The 26,788-nt window shown below is 33.4% G+C and overlaps 1 protein-coding gene, 1 non-coding gene and 1 pseudogene across 2 annotated transcripts; 1 reads left to right on the forward strand and 2 right to left on the reverse strand.

The window, feature by feature from the left end:
- Nucleotides 1-12,281: 12,281 nt before the first annotated feature.
- Nucleotides 12,282-13,484, forward strand: LOC126672373 (uncharacterized). The gene is made up of 3 exons (XM_050366324.1): nt 12,282-12,588; nt 12,907-13,079; nt 13,224-13,484. Exons 1-3 carry the CDS (start codon nt 12,282-12,284, stop codon nt 13,482-13,484), a joined length of 741 nt encoding a protein of 246 aa, XP_050222281.1.
- Nucleotides 13,485-25,766: 12,282 nt separating this feature from the next.
- LOC126675941 (5S ribosomal RNA) lies at nt 25,767-25,888 on the reverse strand (annotated as a pseudogene).
- A 220-nt stretch (nt 25,889-26,108) lies between these two features.
- Nucleotides 26,109-26,227, reverse strand: LOC126675837 (5S ribosomal RNA). Its single transcript, XR_007640026.1, has one exon. It is a non-coding gene; the product is annotated as a 5S ribosomal RNA (ribosomal RNA).
- Between the last annotated feature and the right edge of the window lie 561 nt (nt 26,228-26,788).

Consider the following 26,788-nt stretch of genomic DNA (forward strand, 5'->3'; position numbering starts at 1 on the left):
ATTGGCTAATTTACACTTTAGCCCTTAAACTTCTCAAAAGTTGCAATTTAGCCCAAACGCATCCGCGTCCAAATTTTAAAAGGTAGGATTGACCCGAAACTTTTACCACATATACTATAAAATATTTCGTGGACCTTGGCGAAATAATTTTCACTTCGGAATTTATATGGCTAAATTACCATTTTAGTCCCTGTACTTTATTTTGCGACTTTCTTAATATTTTTCTTTTCAATTCCAATTCTGTCTTTAGAATTGAAATATATTATTAAATTTCTCGCATATAATCCTTTCCAAAACCGACCTACTAAAACTTATTTATCGGAAAACTTTCCGATTTTGCCACTCTAGCAAATCCAGACTGGACACGTGGTCCAATTAGATAATTTAATATTTTGGGGTATTACATTCTTCCCCCCTTATAAAAATTCATCCTCGAATTTTCATATAACTCCTTGACTTAACTTAAACCCTTAACCTTTTGAACTTCATTCATCACTCCATTTCTATACTCATTGTAGATTAATGTTAATCGTCATTGACGACCTTTCATATCGTCTCCGTCTTTCATAGTGTTTTAGCCATTTTCTTATGTACTATAACTTCTTACCTTTGATTGCTTCTCTTAATTTTACAACACAATCGTTGTGTTTGTCCTTTGTTTGACATTCAATACTATGAGCTTTTATCTTTGTAATTGAATTTTCAGTTTAATACTGATATTCAATACTAGTTTGTTCTAGTAATGTCTGATTACTAGTAACGATAATCTCCACTCTTAAGATTACCCATTCGTAATCGAATGATGTAGATGATCCATTAGTTCGTACTCTTATATTCTTTTGCTTTGTTTGATCGTGGTTACGACTTGATCTTGATCTCCAAGTCTTCTTTCTATAACGATGTTAGTCGTACCCACATGCATTTTCGTTCTCGATCCTTTTCTTTTTGTCCAACATATTTAATCCTATCATCGTTCCTTGTTGAGTGATGTGGACACTCAAACAACTCGTGCTTCACTACTTACGTAGTCTCTATTGCCGTCGTCTGATTGTTATTTCTTGTCGTGCTAAAAGCTTATTCCACTATCTGTTATCCTCTTTTGTCTCATTACTTCATTTCTCGTAGGAAGATTCTTTCGCTAACGTCACTTATCATGGTTATCCATGAGGTAAATCCTCAGGACGTATCCTTATGAGGTCTTCACTTTTCTTGTAGGGCTTACTTAACCTTCTTCTTGCGTCTTAATATCTCGTATACCTTTATATTCGTTTGTATATCCATTGGTCTATTTCCTTTTCTTAAGCATGACGTACTATTCTTTGAAGCTTCCTATCTCCTCTTACTTCACATTAATCTGTTTCATATTTCATCCTTTATAATCTTGGATAACTGTCTTTGTTATCCTATCCTTTACTCCCCTTTACGATCATTGTTATTGTTAGTCTCACCTTATGTTTCTTTATACCACATTTCGTACTAGAGGGACAACAATTGTTGCCGCGTTGGAGTTTTACTCCCAATTTATTCGATGTACCTTGTTTACTCATTTCCAGTGAGGATCCTTGATCCTTTCAACTTTTGTCGTCATATATTGCCTTTAACAGTGTCGTCACTGTTACCTTCGTCACTTATCGCGTATATCTCTCACTAATCTTTCAATTAGTTGATCCTTCCTTCCTTTAGTGAGTATGTCACTATCCGCCTCATGGTAGTCCATTTTTTGAAACTTAAATGTTGACCTTAGTATTAGCCCTTAGGTTATATTTATCCTTAACTTCTTATTTACTTTTTCATTTCATTATACCTATGTTCTTCCTTCTTTCGTCGTCTTTTTAACATTGATCGTCTTACAACCTTAAGGATGCTTTTAGCATTCATCTTCACGATTCACTATTCTATTCCATTCTTCTTTTCTAATATCGTATCTTAGTTTGACTCTTAATTTCCAAACTATTTCTCTTTTCCATAGCGTGGTGTGAGGTTTATTCCTTATTATTTATAGTCTTGTTATTTTCACTCGTTACTTCACTCTTCTACCTATAACGTAGGTATATTCCTTCATGTCTCTTCCTTGACTTCTTGTTCCTAATCAACCAATAGGATTAATAGTCGTAATGCTATAGCCCTATGGTACCTTTCTTGTGTTCCGTATTCACGCTCTTATCATGTGTCTCGATCATCTTTTGTTACATTTCTTACATTCTTCTTCATTGCATCCTGTACATCATGTACTTCTTCTTTTAACATTCACAACCTCGAGCATGAGTGGTGATCATAGCCTATTTCGTCTGAATTCCTCGACATGGTACGTTCTTGATTACTTGCGTCTTATCGTACTTTTACTGACACCTTGACTGTCAGTGAAGCCGATCTTATGTTCGAGTCATCTTTATTTCTTTTCATTGTTATGTTTCCGTGACTACATAGAGTCCAATCTAGTGGATCCTCTCGTTAATTTTCCGTGTGACTTTTTCTTTTCCTTTCCTCGATCGCTCTTATCGAGTTTCTTGCGACATACGCATGTTATCCGTACTTTCTTAATACTTATTACCTTAGCTGGTCTCTTGTTATCCATGACCTGCTTTTGAATCCTTATATCTTATTATACATACCTCATCCCTCCTCCCACATGGATAATTTCTTGTAGGTATCTTGCTTCTACCTCGTCTCATATTTCGATCTATCTGATGTTACTTTCTTTAGTATAGCCCAGTTCTGACATTAAGTCTCCTCTTTACATCCTTTCACGCATTTCAATGCTTGAAGTTTCAATCACATACGAAACACGTTCATGTTATATAATGTATCTTAATCCTTCATATAGTGTTTACGTCTTTATTAAAGGATTACTATAGATTCTCCAAGTCGATCACACTATGCATTTCACCTTTTTATCATTCGAGCTTGAAGCTTGAGATTTTACACTCCACATACGTTCATTACGTTTACACCTTCCTTGGTCTACTAATTCGCTTCGTAATCGCAACTTAGTGTTGAAGGATCAAACTCAAAATTCGCTTATTGCGTCACTCGTCTTTTATATGTTGATCTTTCTTATTGTATATTTCCTTTCATTCGCTTTCATATGGGGTTGATGTTGGCTATACTTAGCTGGCCAACTCTCATACTTTATACCATTCAATTACATACTCCGTACTTTATATTCTTGTCGTATGTCTACTTGGCTCGTCGCTTTTATCCATTCACACATCCATCATCGATACTCTTATGAAATCTACTTCCGTTCTCGGTTTGACGATCATAACGGTTAATACTTAGGTAACCATCTTAGGGACATCGTGTTCCAGTGACAACTTGATCCAACGGTTCAATAAAGAGTTGTCACGATCTTATTAAACCTGACGACTTTCTAATATTACGCAATATTCACATTATCCTTTCATAAGGGTAATCTTCTATCTTCAAGGTGTAAACTGTGAGTCTATTTCTATGCTCGACTATCCTCTTTCTTACTTCTATGGTGTGGTAGCATGATGCTCTAATCACTTCATTTAAAGATAGGAACATCCCAGTTCATCGTTCGATTAGTTACATTTTGGTACTCACATACATCTTACCAGTCGCTTCTCGTATATAAACTTCATTCTTCTTATATACTTCTTTCCTTATATCGTAGTTTAATATCTTTGACGTCCTGTCAAAGAGATACTTACTTTCTAGCTTACCACTAATCTGGTACGCGTCACTTTCCAATACATTTGCAATTTTTAGCTATATTCTAGCTTGTTAACTTATGGCTAAGTTCATATCCTAGAAGCATAACTTCTATATTCTCGCAATTATACGTATTCATTTGCCTCATGGTCTTAATCGCAGCCTGCTCGCGAGCATTTCACTTCCGTCATAGAGTTCTGGTCTAGGTATACTTACTTAAAAACAAAACTCCTTGAAAACTTTTTCAAATAAAACATCTTATTTCGAGATTTAAATCCAAACTCCATTTAAATCTTAGCAAAATTGTGCACTAGGGTGATGACGTCTCTCATCCCCAAAAAGTTGCCACATCTCACCTTTTCGTCTAAGCATAATGCATATGATGCATGTACTATTAATGCATGTATTCGTTTATTGTTCTTTTCATTAGCAATGTATGTAGTGATGCACTTCTATCAATGTCGTGGCATTTATCAATGACTATCACGGGTCTAGGCACAATTATGCTTTCAAAATCGTTTAAACAAAACAACTTTAGAAAGTTATAAAGTTTGAGTTTTGTAAGTTCTCTAAACCTTTGAACTCTGTATCCGGCAAGTTCTTCAACTTCTGTAACTTTGCAATTCTTCTTCATTCTCTTTTTTGACACTTCGATCGATCGAATTAGACAACATATTGGCGTTATTCAATGCCAACCACATACGTGTTACTATCGAGTCATAGTAACATTGACTATATTCTAGTCATAGGGGGCATTGCATCTTCCCAAAATTCCGTCTGGATATGCATGTCACGTATGCATATCTTATCGAAAATGGAATATACGCGTGTACCTCATATACATAAGTCACAACAACAAACAAGCACTTCACAAACCAATCAATCATAGTTATCTCTATACATCAACGCAAACTACTTGGATCAGACAGAACTCAACTCTATAGCTGCAGTAGTTTCCAGGTCACTTAACTAACAAAACACATATTAGCAGAGGTAACTGGACCAACTGCTCTGATACCACAATTGTCACGACCCAAATTATTGAGCCGCGACCGGCGCTAGGGAACGGGAGTGGTAGCTCCGGAACCCGTAGCAAGCCTAAAACCACTGTAAATTTTTCGCGATTAAAACATATTATTATATATAATACATTATCAGAAATCTTCTATAAATAATATAATTCAATTATTTAAATATCCTATTCCTTTTCTGAATACATTCGCGAAACAATTCTTAGAAACCAGGGTTTTACCGTGCGATATCTCATATCCAGCACCGCCCTGTTTCTGATCACAAACATCACCAGTTCCACTCACGGCAATTGGTATCAAATTCAAACGGATAAACGCCATCTTTCTAAACAACTCAATTATAAAATTTATATCAGAGTTCACATTTTAAATACCGTTTGAAATCAAATCATAAATCTTATTTTGACACCTACTGACTACTGCAGCTCTATAAAACTCGTACTTTGTGTAAGCCAAAAGGCTGCCGACACAAAGGAGATGGTCTGTCTGATCCGACTCCGGTCACCTGAAAAGGAACACTGTGAGGGGGTCAGTATTTTGGGAAATACTGAGTGAGCTTGCAAGTTACTAACGGTATTAATATAAAAATATAACATCGCCTCTCAAGAAAACAATAATATAAAACATATAAACAGGTATTTGATCCGTACGAAACTAATATCCTAGCATGCGACACATTTCTCGAATAATCATTATCATTCAACCCAATCGTAAATATCAATCGCGAGTCTAACTCGCTGGTGGCCCAGCCACTAGATACGGGGACTCCAGACTACACCGTAGCCGAGTACTCACTCGTATCAAAAACCCAATCGTAAATATCAATCGCGAGTCTAACTCGCTGGTGGCCCAGCCACGTAAATTTTATAATCATCATCAGCTCCCAGCTGTGTCAAGTCATTTCTCAAATGCAAATATACTAGACTGACTCAATACTGGTGATCACACAGCCTATTGACACCCAATAGGTAGCTAGTTTCTTCGGATCGCATACTAGTTCTCGTATATAGAAATTAATAAAGCATATAACATTTCAATCAATTATATATAATACGATGCGTGTAAACAGTATATGTATTTATATAAAATAACATTAATTATAATACACGAAAGTAAAGTGCAACTCCCAGTGACCGCTATCCAAGACCGCATTATTATAATCCCGTAAACGTAAGCTCCATGCGTCGTTCTCATAGCTATTCCAGCTCGTTAGCCTGGTAGCTCGTCGGTACGTCACTCACCTATTCACGTTACTCGTACGTTTAATTCATAAACGTAAACTGAATACTAAAATCCTAAGTTATAAACTTAGGTTAACACGATCCTATTCTATATATGTCTTTTAACTTTGATCGTGTTTTAATACTTAGTCGAGATACTTGTTATATCTCTTATCCATCGACTTCTAATCATAGGTTTCTTATATCTCGAAACCCTAATCAAATACGTCGTGTTCGATATCCAAATTTCTCGTTTTCGGGGTCCGTGTTTCCTTTTTGATGTCCGACACTCTTAAAGTCGGAAAACGGGGTCATAGCGGGGTGAAAATACCGTATAGGTGCTTCACATAAACTATGCGCCCGCATAGTCTTGTTGCGCGCCCGCGCAAAGTACTTGCGTGCCCGCGCAAAGTACTTGCGTGCCCGCGCAAAGTACTTGCGCGCCCGCGCAAGTTTGTTACGCGCCCGCGTAACATTGTTACGCGCCCGCGTAACATAGTTACGCGCCCGCGTAACTTAGTTACGCGCCCGCGTAGGATTCGTCCGCGGCCATTCCGACGTGCTACTAGCGTAAAAACGCTCCAAACACATCCGAAACGCTTAATCTAAGCTCAAAACACTATAATCCAATTCTAATATCGATTAAAACGATATAATCGTTTCGTGGCCTAAAACTTTGAATCGATATAACTTAAAATATATCCGTTTAAACGGTAAAACGACAAGCTTACCGTGATTCGCCTCTGAAATACGATCAATTCGAGCTATTAAACGTCGGAAACGGACGAGAAACGGCGAAGCGGCGACGGATCGTCATTTTTCCTCGCTTTCTCTCTTTTCTCTCTGGAACTATCTGTTCCTTTCTTTTCCTTTCCTTATGCCTAAGGAAATGTTTATATGTTTTGGCAAATTTGCTCTTTTGATCCCTCACTTCTTTAACTTAAACCATTTCTCTTTTAAACTTTTTATTTTAACCAAATAGCTAAATTATCCTTTTAACTCACTTTCATACGTATTATTTATATTCCAATAAATAATACTAACCCAATATTATTATTTTCCGTCAATATTCCTTTAATTGCTATTCTTGAGGCTTAATTGGCTAATTTACACTTTAGCCCTTAAACTTCTCAAAAGTTGCAATTTAGCCTAAACACATCCGCGTCCAAATTTTAAAAGGTCTCCGATTGACCCGAAACTTTTACCACATATACTGTAAAATATTTCGTGGACCTTGGCGAAATAATTTTCACTTCGGAATTTATATGGCTAAATTATCATTTTAGTCCCTGTACTTTATTTTGCGACTTTCTTAACATTTTTATTTTCAATTCCAATTCTGTCTTTAGAATTGAAATATATTATTAAATTTCTCGTATATAATCCTTTCCAAAACCGACCTACTAAAACTTATTTATCGGAAAACTTTCCGATTTTGCCACTCTAGCAAATCCAGACTGGACACGTGGTCCAATTAGATAATTTAATATTTTGGGGTATTACAAGATGATATTTCGAAAACTGTTTTTTGAACTCAATATGGACATTACGAGTTCTTGGTGATCTCATTTGGATTGACAAATGCACCAGCAGCTTTCATGGATCTGATGAACAAGATATTTAAGCCATTCATGGATCAGTTTGTGATCGTGTACATAGATGATATCCTAATATATTCGCATTCAGAGGAGGAACATGCGCATCATTTGCGATTAGTACTCCAAACATTAAGAGAACATCAACTTTACGCTAGGTTCTCCAAGTGCGAAATTTGGTTAAAAGAAGTAGCATTTTTGGGATGTGTCATGTCTCAACAAGGTATTTTAGTGGGTCCAGCAAAGATTGAAACTGTGTCGAATTGGAAACGACCTAGCTCAGTCACAGAGATTTGTAGTTTTCTGGGTTTGGCAGGATACTATCGACGGTTCGTGCAGGACTTTTCAAAAAATTTGGCACCATTGCCTAGGCTAACACAGAAGAATGTTAAGTATGAATGGACAGATAAGTGTGAATCCAGTTTCTTAAAGTTAAAGAAGTGATTGACAACAGCACCAGTTTTAACTTTACCCGAGGGAACAGAGGGATTCACAGTTTATTGTGATGCCTTAAGAGTTGGATCAGGATGTTTGTTGATGCAGTATGGACGAGTGGTAGCTTATGCCTCTCGACAACTAAAGAAACAGGAAGTGAACTATCCAACTCATGATTTGGAATTAGCGGCAGTGATTTTTGCACTAAAGATTTGGAGGCATTACTTATATGGAGCAAAGTGTGAGATATTTACGGATCATAAGAGTTTGAAGTATATCTTTTGTCAACGTGAATTGAACCTTAGACAGAGAAGATGGTTAGAACTGTTGACGACTATAATTGTACTATTCAGTACCATCCAGGAAAAGCCAATATAGTGGCTGATGCCTTGAGCAGGAAATCTGCAGGCAGTCTCGCACACATTACTGATATGTGGCGAAGACCATTGGTACAAGAGGTTCAGAAGTTGTATAACCAAGGAGTTAAGTTTTAGATTTAAAACCTTGGAAGTTTGTTAGCTCAGTTAAGTATTCGACCAACATTGGATGATCGAATCAAGGAATTACAAGTTGATGATTATCAACAAAAACAACTAATAGAAGGAGTTCAGCAAGGAAAGATTCAGGATTTCAGCATTGACAATGGAATTCTAAGACATAACACAAGATTGTGTGTGCCAGAAATGGAAGGATTAAGGCAGAAGATCATGGAAGAAGTCCATGGATCTACCTATAGTATACATCCTGGATCAACAAAGATGTATCATGACATCAAAAAGATGTATTAGTGGAGTGGAATGAAAAAGGATATTGCAGAGTTTGTAACTAAGTGTCCGACTTGTCAACAAGTTAAGTTGGAACATCAACGAACATATGGATTTCTACAATCTTTACCCATCCCAGAATGGAAATGGGAACAGATTACAATGGACTTCGTAGTCGATTTGCCTAAAACACAAAAAGGCTATGATTCTATATGGGTAATTGTGGATCGTTTGACAAAGTCAACATTCTTTATTCCTATCAAGATGACGCATACGGCGACAAAGTTGGCACTAGTGTATATTGACAAGATTGCCAATTTACACGGAGTTCCTGTGTCAATAGTTTCCGATAGAGGATCAGTTTTTACCTCTCATTTTTGGAAGAGTTTGCAAGAAGCATTAGGAACGAAGTTAGACTTCAGTACTGTTTTTAATCCTCAGACAGATGGACAGTCTGAAAGGACGATTCAGGCTCTCGAAGATATGCTTCGACTATGTATTCTGGATTTTGGAGGAAGTTGGGATACTTACTTACTATTAGTAGAGTTCTCATAAAACAATAACTATCATTCGAGCATTGAGATGGCTCCTTATAAAGCTTTGTATGGACGCAAGTGTAGACTCCCTATATGTTGGAATGAAGTCGTAGAAAGGAAGTTGACAGGAGCATAAATTGTTCATATTATCTCGGAAAAGGTACGTTGATTGGACAACGATTGAACACTGCTTTTAGTCGGCAAAAAAGTTACGCAGATCCAAAGAGAAAAGACATAGTTTCAAGTTGCAGATTATGTTTTTCTCAAGGTATCACCTATGAAAGGTATAGTTCGTTTTTGGCAAGAAAGGAAAATTGTCACCAAGGTACATAGGACCATACCGGATTATAGAACGTATCGGGAAGGTTGCATACAAGTTAGAGTTTGTAACATCCCGTAATTTTAAGTAATTAGAATATGTCACGAGGTCAAATTGGAGTAATCAAAATATTAAAAATAATATTTTAAGGGTTCGAATGTTAAGAAAAATATTCAAAAAGACTAATAGTCAGATTTGACTATTTAAGGTTATTAAATTAAATCACGGGAAATGATTTAATAAACCGGGAGTATGTAAATTAAATTTAAGCGTAAATTAAATTTTTACGTATCCGTAAAACTGTATCGTAATAATATGAGTTTAAAATTTAAATTAGAAATTTAAATTTTAATAAACGAGTGTTAACGGGACTAATAGAACAGAGAATACGATTGAAGTCGTATATAAAAATATATTGATACTTAATATATCAATATACTTCTCTAAATGGAGAGTTTAATGTTTCGAACAAAACTTCAAAGTTAAAATGTCGAAATTCGAACGTTTCGACGTTAAATTAAATGATATAAGCACTATTTAAAAAACCAGAACGGACCGGCTGGTTTGACCAGTTTAACCGAAAACCGGTCAGCTGTCCGGTTTTTTAAGTCCTCAGAACCGGAAATCCGGTCTAACCGATTTGGAGCGAACTGAACCGGTGAGTCGGAATCGGATTGGACCGGTCGGTTCAACCACATTTACATATTTTTACATATTTTTTTAAAATTATCTAAGTCAAACTTTTAATTTTATTGCCTTTTAATTTCTTTTATTTTATGTATCTATGCTAAAATTAATAAAATCAATTAAAGGGTGTGATTATATTTAATTTTTTTTAGCATATTATAATAAATTATAATAAATGAATTTAGTTATTAAAGAGTTTAAAATGACAAGTATTTAATATTTAAGTCAAATAAATTCTTTATTAATTAAAGTCAAATGTAATTACTATATGAGATTCTAATTGATTTTTCAAATAATTAATTTTTTTAAGAATGACTTATATATTAGGAGTTTGAAAAGATAAACTTGAAGCAAAAATCTATAAATAAAAGATTTTAAATTAACAAAAATACTAAAATACTAAAATTCATTCAAAAAATAGACATAAATTGAAAATCAACAGATGTTAAAAAAGGCACTTATTTATGAGATTTTAAATAGGTTAGTGAGATTATTAGATTTGATAAAAAAAAGTGAATTTATTTGACTTAATTAAAAAACATAAAATTTCATATAAAATAAAAAACATAAAAGTAAAACTTTGTTAATAGAAATAAATATAGAGAAAATAACAAAATTGCCAAAAAAATGGGCTCCAATTACACTAATTGCCATTTACCTCACCTGTTTTACATTCATACCATAAAATACCAAAACTTTACATTCATGCCATCCCAATAGGATCTTGACACGCGGAACAGAATCAGCAATTAATAGCTGAAGATATCATCATGGGATCCGCGCAATAGAATCAGCAAATCATGAAGAGAACAAATGAGCTAATGACACGTGACAATCTCAATATTCCTCTCCTAATATCACGCGTTTGTTTCCCTTTTAATAGCAAAACAAATCAAAACAAGTTGTTGTTTCCCTTTTAATAACAATCAAATCAAAATAGATCTAATATTCAAAAAATATACACGAAAAATATACAGAGTTTGAGGAAGATGACAGTAGCTCCTCCACATGAATTATCACAATTATTGAAGAATTAGAAGGTAATATTTTCATAATATTAATTTTTATTAATAGCAGACATGTATCTTCTGTGTATCTGTATTATAATTTTTTTAAAATTTTATACATATATGGAATCTATTCCTATTATGATACAACACAAAGGCAAATGGGTTGATTCAAATAAATATGAAGGTTTTGAAGTCATTGGTGTACTGATACCTGAAGATTCAACATATATGAATCTTCTGCATATAATAGCACAAGAAATACAAATTAACTTGGAAAAACAGAATATTGAAATAAAGTATCAAGTGAAGATTCATTATCCACCATTCAAAATCATAGACAACTCAAGCTTCAGATTTTACTTAGAAATCAAGAAAAAGGAATTGGATTTCACTATGTATCCTCTATGCATAGTAGTTACAGATGATACCATGCAGATACACAATCTTCTTCCAGAAGCTACAAGAAGTACTTCAACAGGAATTTCACAATCAAATAGAATGTCAGAAACAGTGCATATACATTTTATGAAATAGGGCAAGAAACCGAACTTAGAGTTGGGCAATCATTCAAAGACAAACAAATTCTTCAAACATACTTACAAGTTCATGCAATCAACAATCACTACAAGCAAAAAATAATTAAATCATGTCCAATTTTTTTTTGATAAAATGTATCGATGATACATGTGAATGGTATCTCAGGGCATCAAGAAATGGTAACACAAAACAATTTATCATCCGTAAACAAAACATGAACCACACATGCCGAAAAGAAACCAGATTTAGCAAACAAAATCAAGCCTCATCATCACACATTGCGGATTCCATTAAAGTGAAATATCTAAATGTCAAAGCAACCTACACACCAATAGATATACAAAATGATATGCAGACTTTACATGGAGTTCATATCAGCTATATGATGGCTTGAAGATCATAACAAAAAGCATTTGAAATGTTAAGAGGTAAGCCTTGCGAATCTTACAAATCATTGCCTACTTTTATATATATGATTGAAACTACAAATCCTGGATCTGCCATAGACATACAATTGAGAGAAGACATCACATTTTTGTATGTTTTCATCGCATTGAAGGCTTCAATTATAGGATGGCAGCATTGCAAACCAGTAATTGTTGTTGATGGTACATTCTTGAAGGCAGCATTTGGTGGCACACTTCTTGTTGCAACAACTCAAGATGCAGCTGGAAAGCTATTCCCACTTGCATTTTCTGTTGTAGATTCAGAAAATGATGCCTCATGGGAATATTTCATCACTAGATTGAAACAGGCATTTGGAACAAGACAGGGTATCAGTATTGTATCAGACAGACATCTCAGCAGTTAAGAAGATTTTTCCTGAAGCTTTACATGGCATATGCATGTTTCACCTTCTTAATAACTTGAAGAAAATTTCAAGAAAAATGCAAAGACGCTCAAAAAACCTTTTTTTGCAGCAGCCAAAGCATATACCGAGAGTGAATTTGAATATCATATGAAAGAGTTAGACAACTTATATGTTTGAATTAGACCATTTCTTCTAAGCATCAAATATGAAAGATGGTCAAGGGTACATGCTCTCAAGAAAAGGTACAAAGCTATGACATCTAACTTTGCTGAGTCATTAAATGCAGCAATAGTGCATGCAAGGGAACTGCCAATCACATCATTAATAATGCACCTACATGACCTCCAACAAGAATACTCATACAAACATAGAAAAATTACTACCGATACAGTCACAACATTTGCAACAAACCATGAAGTTTTACTTTTTCAAAATTACATCAGCTCTCTAAAACTGCAGGTATGTATCTGTCATATTAAATTTTTACCTCTGTATCATCCATGTATATTTCATGTATCTGACTTAATGCACCAATCAGATTTTTACATGTATCTCTTATGTGTATCAGCCCTATTTATCAACTGTATCTTATTATTTAATTAGGTGAAACCATCTACAAATGATATCATAACAGTGTTGGAAAAAGGTCAAAAGTACACCGTCAATATGAAGGAGAGAACATGCACATGCAAGAAGTTTGAAGTCGAGGAAATACCTTGTCAACATGCGGTAGCAGTTCTAAACGAGAGGCGAATTGAACCATATGAGTACTGTTCAAGATACTATACTAAAGCATCTATGTTGGCGACTTATAGTGAGACTATGTATCCGTTGGAGAAAGAAGAAGAATGGATTATACCATAAAGAGTCAAGGACTTCATTGTCTTACCATCACAACATAAAACAAGAACTGGAAGGCCAAAAAAGAGAAGACACAAATCACATTTGGAACTATCAAAAAAAGGCAAGTGTGGAAAGTGTGGACAAGCTGGACATAATAGGAAAACGTGCCGAAACATGCCAAAAATCACCTGAAATGTTGCTTTCAGTGTTTATTGTTATATATATAATTTTGATACATTGATGAAAGAATGAAATTCAATTTCTAATTGCATAGAGTATTTATATAAGCATATTTGTTATGCTTGTTTTTGGAACATATTAATTAAAACAGATACATGTATGATACAGGGTTGATACATGTGTGATACATTGATGATAAAATGTATTATCGAAAAGGCTTAATCACCAAAAAATGCCAAATCTATACGTTTTGTGTCAGTTATAGCCAAAACTTTAAAAACCACCAGATTTAGTCAAACCTTATATGTTCTATTTCTTTTTTAGCCATTTTTAAATCGAACCGGTTTTTTTAACACCTTACCGTCCACGTCACTGCCAACTAAGCAATTGACTGGCATGACAACTGAGATAATTAAATTAGGTTTGGCTATAACTGACACAAAATACACAGTTTTGGTATTTTTTGGTGATTAGAGCTAATTTTAAAATCAAACTAATTTTTTAGATTCAATAATTAGTAAATTAATTATATCATTTATAAAATTCATATATATTTAAAAATCATTAATATTTTCTATTTAATACTAACTAAAATTAATCCAAATTTTTACCAATTCTAATAAATTTATTTTATAATATATTATAATGAATATGCAATTAATTTAAGTAATAATTAAAATTAAAATTAAAGGATAATTTTTTTTTTAAAATAGCCATATTTGATTAAAAAAAGTGAATTAATGTATTACTTAAGAATTAATGTTGAATCAAATTTGGTGAAAGTGTTTAATGTTCATGATGATTCCGAATTTGATTTATTATTTTCAATGCTGTTGAGATTTGTTATAATTGAAATTAGGTAATAAAAAAGTGGTTATGTGCAAATTAAAGTAAGTTTTTTGCTATGCAGAATAAAATGACATATGCGTCCATATTTTATAAACATCGTGATATATATTGATTACACCACAATTAGCTTCACTTTATAGAGAAGAAAATGAGAAAAAGATTACACTCGTCCTTTAAATAAACAGTGATCTATTTTTTTTGTCAAAACAAGAATTATATTGATATGTGAAAATAGAAGTACATAATGTTTCTCAGCAACTGTTTCTGCAATTAATATAATACACTGAATAACTCCTAAAAAGGAGGATATAAGGACTTATTAGCCACTTCATGGGCCATCCAATTACACATTCGCTTAACATATGCAAAGTAAGCGAACGGTATCAAGAATTATTACTTCTATTATTGATGGTATATCTTTCTCGCCATATGCCAGTGTCTCCGCAATTTCAGGTGATATTATTCCTGAAAAAAAATGAGAACTATAATAAGTGATAAAACTCAAAACATTAATACAAATCATACCAACAACTACAAATCTGTTACTAATATATAAAGCTATATCAAAACATATCTTGAACATTCCAGACGGTAAAGGCCTTCATCAATGTACTTTAACCTCACAAGCAGTACAAAACTTCACAAAGAGAATTTTAACCTCACAAGGAGTACTTTAACCTCACAAGGAGTACAAAACCTCACAAGAAGTACAATAACCTCACGAAGAGTACAATAACCTCACAAGAAGTATAATACCTCACAATGAGTACAATAATCTCATAAGAAGTATTTTAACCTTACAAGAAGTACAATATTACTTTGTTGGTTGGTAATGATGTTTTAATGAAAAAACATTAACCATTTATTTAATAAAACAAATATTTTGCAATAGTGAATTCACATATCAAAAAGTATAAAAGTTATATTGATTAAACAACTAATAATAAATTAAAAGAGAATCATGAATACTAAAAATACTATTGAATTTTTACTGAAAATATAATGAAAGGCCTTTTGAGAATATACAAAAATATCTTACATCTGTTCTTTTTATCTAATATATCTTTAAATTAATTAAATTAAGAGAAGAACAAAATGCATAAAGCTATACTAATACGCAAATAGCAAATAAGTTCACAAGTAGTTTTTACAACTATAATATTGCTAGACAGTGGAATATATAGAAAACGAGATAAATATGTTAAAAAGTATCTATTGATAGTTAGATATTAATGCAATTAATGAATGGACATGGTAAAATTTGGGTCATGAATTAAGATTTTAGAAAAAAAAAACAATTGCATTTTTAATTTTGTCTTCTTACCAACACTTTTCTAATTGTTAACTGGGACAAACACATAATTAATAACCAATTAAGCAAACCATACCTTAATACTTTGAGTAAAACGGTGTAACGGCGGCAGAGCAAGGAAACGGACAACAACAAGCGAGTTAATACAAAGCATGAAATGATAAATGCTTCTAATTACACAAACAATATTTTTTTTGGTTATGAACTTATTGTGATTATTTACAAAGAATTGCAATTTGAAATTGGAGGAAACTCAAATAACAAATTAATGAAAGATGTGAAAATTTCGATTGGAAATTATAAGCAAACTGATAATAAACAATCTAAAAGACAATGAGGTTTTGCTTGAAATTTACATGTGACCTTACATTATGCAATAAGAAGACGAAATCCACAATTGACAGCCGATGACAAAATTAAAATTCATATAAAATCCAATTCTATTATCAAAGATTGAAAAAAATATTCAAAATTCAACAAATTTCAGTTTGATATAAAGAAAACAAATAATCAAATTCAACATTTTTCAAAAACAAAATTTCCAAAACCATGTCTTATATCTACAATGTGATGCAAGAAACCAACTTTTAACTGACTATATCAAATGTTTAAATTGTTATGATTTTCATTTCAAACTAAATCTACTTATCATATTCTTGTTCGCTAAACAATTGTTAGGATCTTCAGTTCATAATTAAACTCCCCCACCAAAATCAAGTTTGCTGTATTAATGCCTGGTTAGGAAAAAGAGACAGTAAGATACTATGATTAGCATAACAAATGCGGTACTCGGGATGCAATGTGACGCCTTTATTTAATTTTGACAATCTTTCCTAAGAATTACTAACAAACTGTGAAGGCATAAAATTAATCTGATAAAATTTTGACCAACTTTCATCATTAAGGCTTTGTTTGGGAGAGAATACATTAAATTAAAGTACGGGTTTTTAAAGTAAAGTAAAGTACCGTAAGGGACGGTAAAGGAAGGTAAGGGTTGTGAATAACCCTTTCATGTTTGGGAAAATAATAAAGTAAATGAAGGGTTTATAAAAAAATCAGTTAAAAATAATCCAACACCCCAATATGAGGGGTTGGCATATGAGGGTTGAGGGGGGTTGGGAAATAGTTTTCAACCCCTCAAAACTTTTAAATTTTTTTTGCCAAACAGAGGTTGAAATTTTACAACCATTCCCTTCCCTTCCCTTCCTTTCCTATCTCAACCCCTAATCCAAACAATATGTAAGTATTTTAAACATTAGAAATACATTACAGTGATAATTTTTATGGTCACACCATAGAATGTTGCCAACTTGAGAAAGGAGATCTTAGGAGTAATAAGGGAGAAGCCGGTGTTTAAGTGCCATGACCAGAATTCAAATTAAAGTCCCACGATGCCATATAAGTGAATAAAGGTTGAGAAAGAGAAAAGGGGTGTGTTTGTTTAGAAGATTAATAAGTATGAAAAGTAGAGGTCGTGCGTGATGCCTTTGCAGCGATTGCATGTGAAAAGCATATTATTAGTTATTGTTGGTTTGTGGAAAAAGGGTCTCAATTTTGGAATCAATCGGTGGTAGCTTCCAAAAATGGGGATGAACGAACAGTCAGTGCAAAACTCTCATGCTTTAAAACTCGATGATGAAAAAAAGAGGATAAACGAGGGCGGCGATTCTGATTCGGATGCATGGGGTGATGATTCCGGCAGTACTCCATACAAGTTCCATGATTATCGACTGAGATTGAAGTAATAAAAAAAACTTCCGATGAAAAACCGTTAAAAATCGTCACCTTCTTCTATTTTCCTCTCTCTTTTTCCTAAGCATACTTTATGTCATACTATATTCAATACTTAATTGGGTCTAAACAAATTAGTAACAGAATGTTAATAATGGTATAATAATACCATAACTGAAGTTTCCTTGCAAAAGCCAGAGTAGAGAAATTGGAATCAAAAGCCAGAGTAGAGAAATTCAGATCTTCGATCTGCCGCTGCCCTTCGTTGCCCCTGCCGCTTCCGCCGCTTGCCGTGCTGTTCCTCTTCTCTCCGCTGATCCTCTCCTCTTCTCTACGCCGAACCGCTGCTTCTCTCCTCTCCGCTTCCGCCGTCTGCTCCTTTCCTCTTCTCCGCTGCCGCCGCATGCTCTCTAACAAAATCCTGGCTCTGTGGGTGGTAAATTGTTTCCGTTGATGGTAACCGTTTTCTCTTTAATTACATTTTTCTTGTCTCATTTGCATACTTTCATCATTTTTTTTTTTTTCAAAGTCTGGGATTAGTTTTTTTCATAAGAAATCAAGAAATTTAATGCTTTACTTTTTATTTGAGAAAAGTCAATTTGCATCATAATTTGAGTAACTGTATATTGTTAACAGTAATCTATTGAGTAATTCTTTTTATGTTTATGTGTGTATAGTTGAATTATGAACGCTGTCGTATGTTTGTTGTATATATTACTCTCAGGTTGTTCGTCAGAAGACGAACAATTGGGTCTCAAACGGCGGCGGTGTCGACGGACTGGCAACCGAAATTTTAAAAACATAAATTTTATAATGAATATGACATTTTTTCTTTTTAATAAAATTTAAATTAATTATATATCCATCAAATATTATAAAACAAATTTATTAGAATCAATTAAGTTTAGTAAAAAATTAGATTACTTTTAATTAGCGTTAAATAAGAAATATTATTTTGTTAAATATATATGAATTTTATTATAATATAATTAATTTATTAATTATTGAATTTAAAAATTAGTTTGATTTTAAAATTAGCTCTAATCACCAAAAAATACCAAAACTATATATTTTGTGTCAGTTATAGCCAAACCTAATTTAATTATGTCAGTTGTCATGCCAGCCAATTTCTTAGTTGGCAGTGACGTGGACAACAAGGTGTCAAAATCGCTAAAAAAGAAACAAAATATATAAGGTTTGGCTAAATCTGATGGTTTTTAAAGGTTTGCCTATAACTGACACAAAACGTATAGGTTTGGCTTTTTTGGTGATTAAGTCTATCAAAAAGGAAATTTAATTAAAATGAAACATAAAGGACAAAATTATATAAAAAGGAATGCTGGATTAAAAGACATTAATTCATTAATTCAAACATCATAAAACAGAAACATAAACCATGTTCAAACAAACCTAAAAACAAAAAAACACACAAAAACATAAAGACAAACCAAAAGGACCTTTTGGTAAAAACCATTATTTATTCAAAATAACAAGTAAAGCTTCTTTCTTATCCAGTGTTATTCACTCAAGTTCCTTTCTTCCGGCCTTAACTTTGTATCTTTTTGGTTTGACAATTAGATTATCCTTGTCCACAAATTTCTCCGATTTGCTTTTAACATTGTTTAAGGTCTTCTATTTCCCATACTTGTGAAAATTAAACGAAACCCGCCTTCGATGACCCTTCACATCCAAATCATTTGTTATTTGACCTCTATTTCATGCACAATATACTCAGCATAACAAAATGCAAGGATTCCACAATCACTGCATACTAAATGATACAAATAAAATACATAGTAGATACATAAAAAATATAAAATGTATAAATCTGGAAAAAATTACTTACTCAAACTTTAGATCTGGCACATTATCTTCAACAGCTCCATACTATCCTCGAGTCCTTGACCATAATAAAATGGTGAACGCAAATCACAATTAGGATTCTCATCGAATACACCACACTTGGCAAGAAATAAAGGAAGAACCAATGAGTAATTCATAGCAATCCCTCTAATCGCTGAAACACTCAATGTTGACCGAGCAAAATTATACACTGTAATACTCCTAATCTTGAAATTCAACAACGCGACAACTAATGATTGTTTGCAGCAACACGGAGAGGGAACAACACATATTCACATTCGCTCCAATTAGTATTAGCAAGCATACGTTGACCACGTATATACTGAGAAATTGGATGATCTTCATAAACCAAATCTCGTTCTCCGGTATCATAGTAAAGCTTCGCAAAAGCCTGCAAACTTTGATCAAAATAATCGTTAGTGGTTGTGAATTTTATTGATACATTGCTATTATATTTGCCTTTCTTCCTCAAAAAGTAAATTAAGATATCCATGTGCTACAACAACGAGAAAACAAAAAAGTCAAATAATCGCCAGCTATCAAAATGTCAACCCAGTAACAATGTATCAAAACTGTATCAAATATGAATATAACATCATGAAAAGCAAAAATATAAGCACAACTTATACCTTCGGATGCAAACACTGTCTGCCATACTCCAGAACAAAGAAAAGATCTTTGTTATCAACAGTTTCAGCACCAAAAATAAAAGGAGGATTGATAGAATTAAAGGCTTCCTTAACAAATCTTCCTCTACAAAAAAAATTGAAAAAAAAAATATCAATAAAAAAAAGTTAAATCTAAAAGAAATCGAACCTACTACTCAAGCTTAGGGTTTTTTAAGTGCCTTGTAGCAATCCAATTATGGTACTCTGCAATTTCTGGACACATTGTAACATTTCCAAAATTGTTATCCAATGGACACAACCTAGGCACAACAAAAGAAAAGTTTTCTATACGAAATTCCTTATTCCTAGAACTGAATTCAACCAAGTACGGAGATTTCAATAAAGTACTTGGCTTGACATTCCATTTACGTCTAATAGGAGTAGTAAAATCATCCACTATTTTTGTCTTCTCAGAAAACTGTATTAAATATAAAAAATATTACAGAAATCATAGAAGAATGATACATGGAATATACGTATTTGAGATATATAGAAAAAATACAATACCTCATTAACAGCAATTTTTGTACCAGAATCAGTTGCAATGTCAGGCATTTTTATACCAGAATCAGTTGCAATGTCAGGCATTTTTATACCAGAATCAGTTGCAATGTCAGCAGAAAGCTAAAAATTTAAAACTAGAAACTATTATACCTAAAACATAATAATAAAATAAAAAAAGTGAAATCTTACCTGAACAGGCATTGATTTATCACCACCGCCATCATCATCGTCATCTCCATCATCGTTATTATTGCCAGTACCGCACCACCATCATTACCATTTCTGTCATCGTCCTTCTCATCTTCTTTTTGCTCACCATTAGCCTCCTCTACATCATTGTCTTCCTTTCCCCCATCGTCTTCCTTCTCCTCATACTCATGGTTATCCTCCTCATACTCAAGGTTATCATCCTCATTCTCTTCATCAGCGATCTCCTTTTCTACACCACCATCATTGACAACAGCATCATGGTCACTAATACCATCTGTAAATGCAGGTTGTAAAATTTCAGCAGACACCTGATTGTTTAAAAAAGCATTAGATACATGGTTTATACAGCTTTGATACAAATTCAAAATTGTAAGATTCGGTTAATATATTTGTTAGATACATAATTTATTCACTAAAATGTGAAATGATACCTTAGGCAAAAAATTTATTCTGAAATGATCACCAATCGCCGCCAAACAATCAAAGACGATTCGCATCTCCTTCATCAAAGAAGTAACTTCAGATTGCAAATTCGAATGACTTGACACGATTATATCCAATCGACCCTTCAAGTGCTTAAAAGTCTTCCTTTGTCGCGACGATTCAACTTTCTTACATTTCAAAAAATCAACAAGAAATTCATCATCTGTTGAATCATCCAAATCTTCAACAATTTTCTTCTTTCCAGATTGAAAAAATCCAGAAATGTTAAGGGAGGTTCTTTCTTCTGCTGTTGTTGGCAAATAATCGCAAGTGTACGATATCGCGCAAGTAATATAACTTGGAAGACCAAGTATCGATCCCACAAGGAACAATGAATTAAACAACTAATTTCTAATATTCTTTAATTGGCTAGTAGAAAAATAAATGGATTTGTGTAAAACTAATTAAAATCTAACTTAAATTAACTTAAGTAATTAAACTAAAAATCTGAATTTAAACAAATAAATTGAGGTTTAAACAATAATGACAAAGAGCTCAAGGATTGATAATTCCAAATAAACTAGTAAAATAATGGATTAAAACTTATTTAGTGATTTTATTATGAATCGAGCTATTCTAATGCACTGAATCCCACTCTCTCAAGCCTCAAAAATTCAAATAAAATCACAACCTAATTAACTAATCAATTATCAACTTGCTCTCACAATATTAAGACTGAATTAAATAACTAAATTATAATTATGAAGCAAACTCAACGACTACCTAAATTCCAACCCGCTCTCACGGCGTTTTCCTCTAAGTTTTTAATTACCTATGTCTATTTAATTAACAATCTCTCAATTAGTTAATTAAACACAAAATCATGAACTAAGTGATCAAATTAATTCAAGCATTAATCTTAGTAATTAAAACACAATTTTACTCACTTAATAAAGGCTTAATTACTTAAAAAAACCCTCACCTTTAATCTTTATTTCGTTTATACCCTGACCTAGGAAAACTGTCACATATACCCTTGACGTTGTTATTATGTTTCGCCTCTACCCTTGAGGTATTAAATTAACCTCTTTTCATTTGCAAAAGAGTTTAAAATAATCCTTCATTTTTTACATATATTCTAATTACACGTCAATGTTATTAATTATACAAAAACACATTCTTCTTTAAAAAAATTAAACTAATAATAATAATTTAATTTATATTAATTATTAATAATTTTTTAAAAATAAAAAACCGTAAAAAAATTTACATAAAACAAATAAAATATTCAAACTAATTAATTTCAACCTAATACCGTACTTTAATTTTGAAATCTATTTAATTTTTTTTTTAAAAAAAATATTAAAAAAAAATTGCTACTCCTCCATGGGAGGAGGAGCTTTTCTTCCTTCCATGGAAGGAAGGAGCAGCTGCTCCTTCCTTCCATGGACGGAGGAGCAGCGAGCTCCTTCCTTCCATGGAAGGAGCTCGCTGCTCCTTCCTCATGGAGGAAGGAGCTCGCTGCTCCTTCTTCATGGAGGAAGGAGCTCGCTGCTCCTTCCTCCATGTGAGGAAGGAGCAGATCTGCTCCTTCCTCCATGTGAGGAAGGAGCATGGAGGAAGGAGCAGATCTGCTCCTTCCTCATGAAGGAAGGAACACGCTGCTCCTTCCTCCATGTGAGGAAGGAGCAGATCTGCTCCTTCCTCATGAAGGAAGGAACACGCTGCTCCTTGGAGGAAGGAGCAGATCTGCTCCTTCCTCACATGGAGGAAGGAGCAACTCCTTCCTCCATGGATGGAGGAGTCCATGGAGGAAGGAGCTTAGTTCCGTAAAAATAAAAAAAATAAAAAAAATAATATTAGCGGTTTTTAAATAAGAGTACGGTTATAAGTAGGATTTAATAAAAATATTTTATTTTATTTAATTATTTTATTTAAATTAAAAAAATTAATTTATTTTAAAGGACAAAGATATAGACTACTAATGTAAACTAAAAATGTATAGCAATTTAAAATATACATCAATTATTCATAAATGATACACATAAACCCTAAATATTAAAATTGATTAAAACCTAAAACTAATCTAACAATGCAATATACATATATTATACATATAAAATACATAAATTACAAATCAGAATAATAAAAACACAAAACAAAAAAAATAAAAAAATGAAAAATGAAACATACCATAATAGAACGAGCAGGTTCTTCAATAATCAAGCCCTTCCGAGTTTTCTTATTCACAGCTGTAACATCAAACGCCAATCGCCTCCTTTTAACATCAGTGTCTTCCTCCATTTTTTCTTTTTGTTTCACATTTTGAGAAATAGAGGCAACACCACTTCCTTCAGCATTTTTATCCACTTTTTTAACGAATTTCTATTTCACTATACCAGGAATAACAGTTTCAGATTTCTCTTTTGTGTGAGTTGATCTTGTGGAAACAACCATGATGTTACTTATAAAGTAATTATGATGAAAAGAAACTGATAATGCACGAACAAAAAGAAATTGCTAGAATTTAGGGATTAACTGAAATTAAAAATGAGAAACTCTAAAATATTGGAGGAGTAACGTTAGAGAAGAGAGAAATGGAGGAGACTGGTCGTGTGAGAGAAGGAAAGAATCAGTTTACTGTTGCAAAAGGAAAATTGAAACGAAGCTAATGAAACGTGTTGGACAGATGTCACAATCACAGAAGCTATTAAATGTAAGAATAACGATAACAAAGAAAATAATTAAGCTGGGATGGTATTTACTGAAAATTAATTGTGAATCATGAGTTTTCTTGTTATTTTTTCATAAAAATATAATAATGGAATGAATAAAAGCAAAGATTTATATTTCCTTTTATACTCAAATTACACATGAATTTCTATAAATATAAAAATCTATCTTCTTACATTAAAAGAATTTTAACAAGATTATAGAAAAGTGGTAAAGAGTAGTAGAATATAATAGGCAACAATAGATAAATATAATATGTGAAATTATTTTCTAAATGTACATAACCGGTTCAACCGGCAGTCTAATCGGTTGAACCGGTCGAACTGAATTCCGGTGGCCTCGCCGGTTCGGCCACCAGTTTGATTTTTAAAACACTGGATATAAGTTATATATATATATATATATATACATATATTCAAAATAATAATAAAAAAGAAAAGAATAAAGAAAAGGATGAGGCGATTATGTTCGTGCAGGTTAAGAAAAGGAAAAATATTTCCTTTAGTCCCTAAGTTTTTTATTTTAATTAGTTTCTGTTATAAACTAATTAAATATTATTAGTTAGTTTAAATTAAAATAAGATAATTTATAACTCCCGAGCGAATAATTTTGTTGCTCATATTCGCGAAATAATTTGATGAAGCTACAGTAAAATTTTTATGAAATTTGGACGTAGTGACTTTAGTCAAGCGGGATTGATTTGCACCTAATAAATCTTTTGGGATTTATTAAAAATAAAATGTAAGTCGGATGCGAATAAAAATTATATTTTTATTCGTTTTATATTTTATTGGATTTTTGGGTAACGTTTCACGAAATTTGGATTTAGTCTCCGTTTAAGCTACGGACGACTGATTAAGAAGTTGCGTTAAAGTGCGTTATTGAGATAGTATCAAATAGCACATTAGCCATTTCTATATATATGTTGAGACATGAAGGAATTGGACACAATAATTCATTTCTTTCATTTGTAAGAAATGAATTGACTAGCTTGCTCTCTCTCTAGAGCAATGAAACCTTTGGTTTCGTTGCGATTTGATTTCGTTTGTTCTATTTATCGATTCCGACTCCGATTTCTTCGATAATCCGCTAGTATTCAAGGTAATAACTGTTAATTTGAATTCGGTTATTAATAATTTGGATTATAATTGAAGTTATAATATCGAACGTATCGAATCGATCGAATTCGTATCGGTTTAACTTTTAAATTGTGAAATTGGATTATTAGGTGTGTGAATTAGTGTTTGGAACAAAAAAAATGATTAAAATCACGGAAATGAAGTTCCTGTGGCTGTGCGCTAAGCACAGCCACTGTGCGCGAGCACAGTTGGTTGTGCAACCGCACAGCCATGCAGTACGGACGCACAACTGGACTATTCGAGCGCACAGTCACCTGTACGGGAGCACAGTCACCTGTGCGGGCGCACAGGGTCTTGCGCCAGCGCACAGTCCCAAGTTGCAATCGCACGGGGAATTCCGATTCGACGGTGTTCGTACTATTTCGAACAATGCGTTCGATATTGATTCAATCGAACTTCGAAACATAGACTATGACGTTTAAAAGATTTTAAAGAATCTAGATGTTTGAGCATAGTCGGGTTATTAAAACGATGTGATGTTTTAATAAAGACCTACATTAATCAATGTGATTAATGTTAAAAGGGACTATAAGTCAATATCGAGAACGGTATTATAAATTGAACGAGAAGTTCAATATTGAGATTAGTTGTTTAAAGTCTATCATTTTTACAATTGGACTAAGGTAAGGAATTCGAAGTCTAATTGTATATTGACGTTTGGATAATGATATTGCATTTTTGGATATCGGTCACTGTGAGTTGCATTTTACTTTCGCGTGGAGGTCACCCATCCTAGTACTGCTCTCGCCCAAGCACATTTAACTTCGGAGTTCTGATGGGATCCGGTGCATTAGTCCTGGCATGATCGCACCAGTCATACCTTGAACGATCATCGTATATATCTGCTGCGTTGCAACTCATTCAACCAAAATAAAAACTATCTTTAAAAGTACGTTTTGGTCCCTGAACTTTTTCCATTATTTCCCGTTTAGTCCCTGACTTGCAATTCATCGTTACTCGTTACTCGTTTTGTTTTTCTCTCGGCGCTAATAATAACAAAAAATGCAGGCGCGAACCGCAAAAATGCAAAAAAGAGGTGCAACACGAGGACTTCCCAAGAGGTCACCCATCCTAGTACTGCTCTCGCCCAAGCACGTTTGACTTTGGAGTTCTGATGGGATCCGGTGCATTAGTGCTGGTATGATCGCACACGACATACCTTGCACGATCATCGTATATATCTGCTGCGTTGCAACTCATTCAACCAAAATAAAACTATCTTTAAAAGTATGTTTTAGTCCCTGAACTTTTTCCATTATTTCCCGTTTAGTCCCTTACTTGCAATTCATCGTTACTCGTTACTCGTTTTGTTTACCTCTCGGCGCTAATAATAACAAAAAATGCAGGCGCACACCGCAAAAATGCAAAAAAGGGGTGCAACACGAGGACTTCTTTCACAACCCAAAATATTGAGCCACAACCGGCGCTAGGGAACGGGAGTGGTAGCTCCGGAACCCGTAGCAAGCCTCAAATCACTATTAATTTTTCGCAATTAATAAACAGATAACACAACGAAAGCAAATATGCGTATATAACATATAATCTAGTATTTACACTAACTGTTCAAAAACCTCGCGGGCTCTAGTTACCGTACCCCGTACGAACTGGCCTCGCGGTACTATATACTTCAGTTAGTGTATTAAAACATATCACTGGCATCTGGTTCCGTGAACAAAACATACTACCTGTAGCCTATCAAATACGTATAAACAA

Source organism: Mercurialis annua, linkage group LG3 (genome assembly GCF_937616625.2).
Source record: "Mercurialis annua linkage group LG3, ddMerAnnu1.2, whole genome shotgun sequence".
In the NCBI taxonomy this organism is placed as follows: Eukaryota; Viridiplantae; Streptophyta; class Magnoliopsida; order Malpighiales; family Euphorbiaceae; genus Mercurialis; species Mercurialis annua.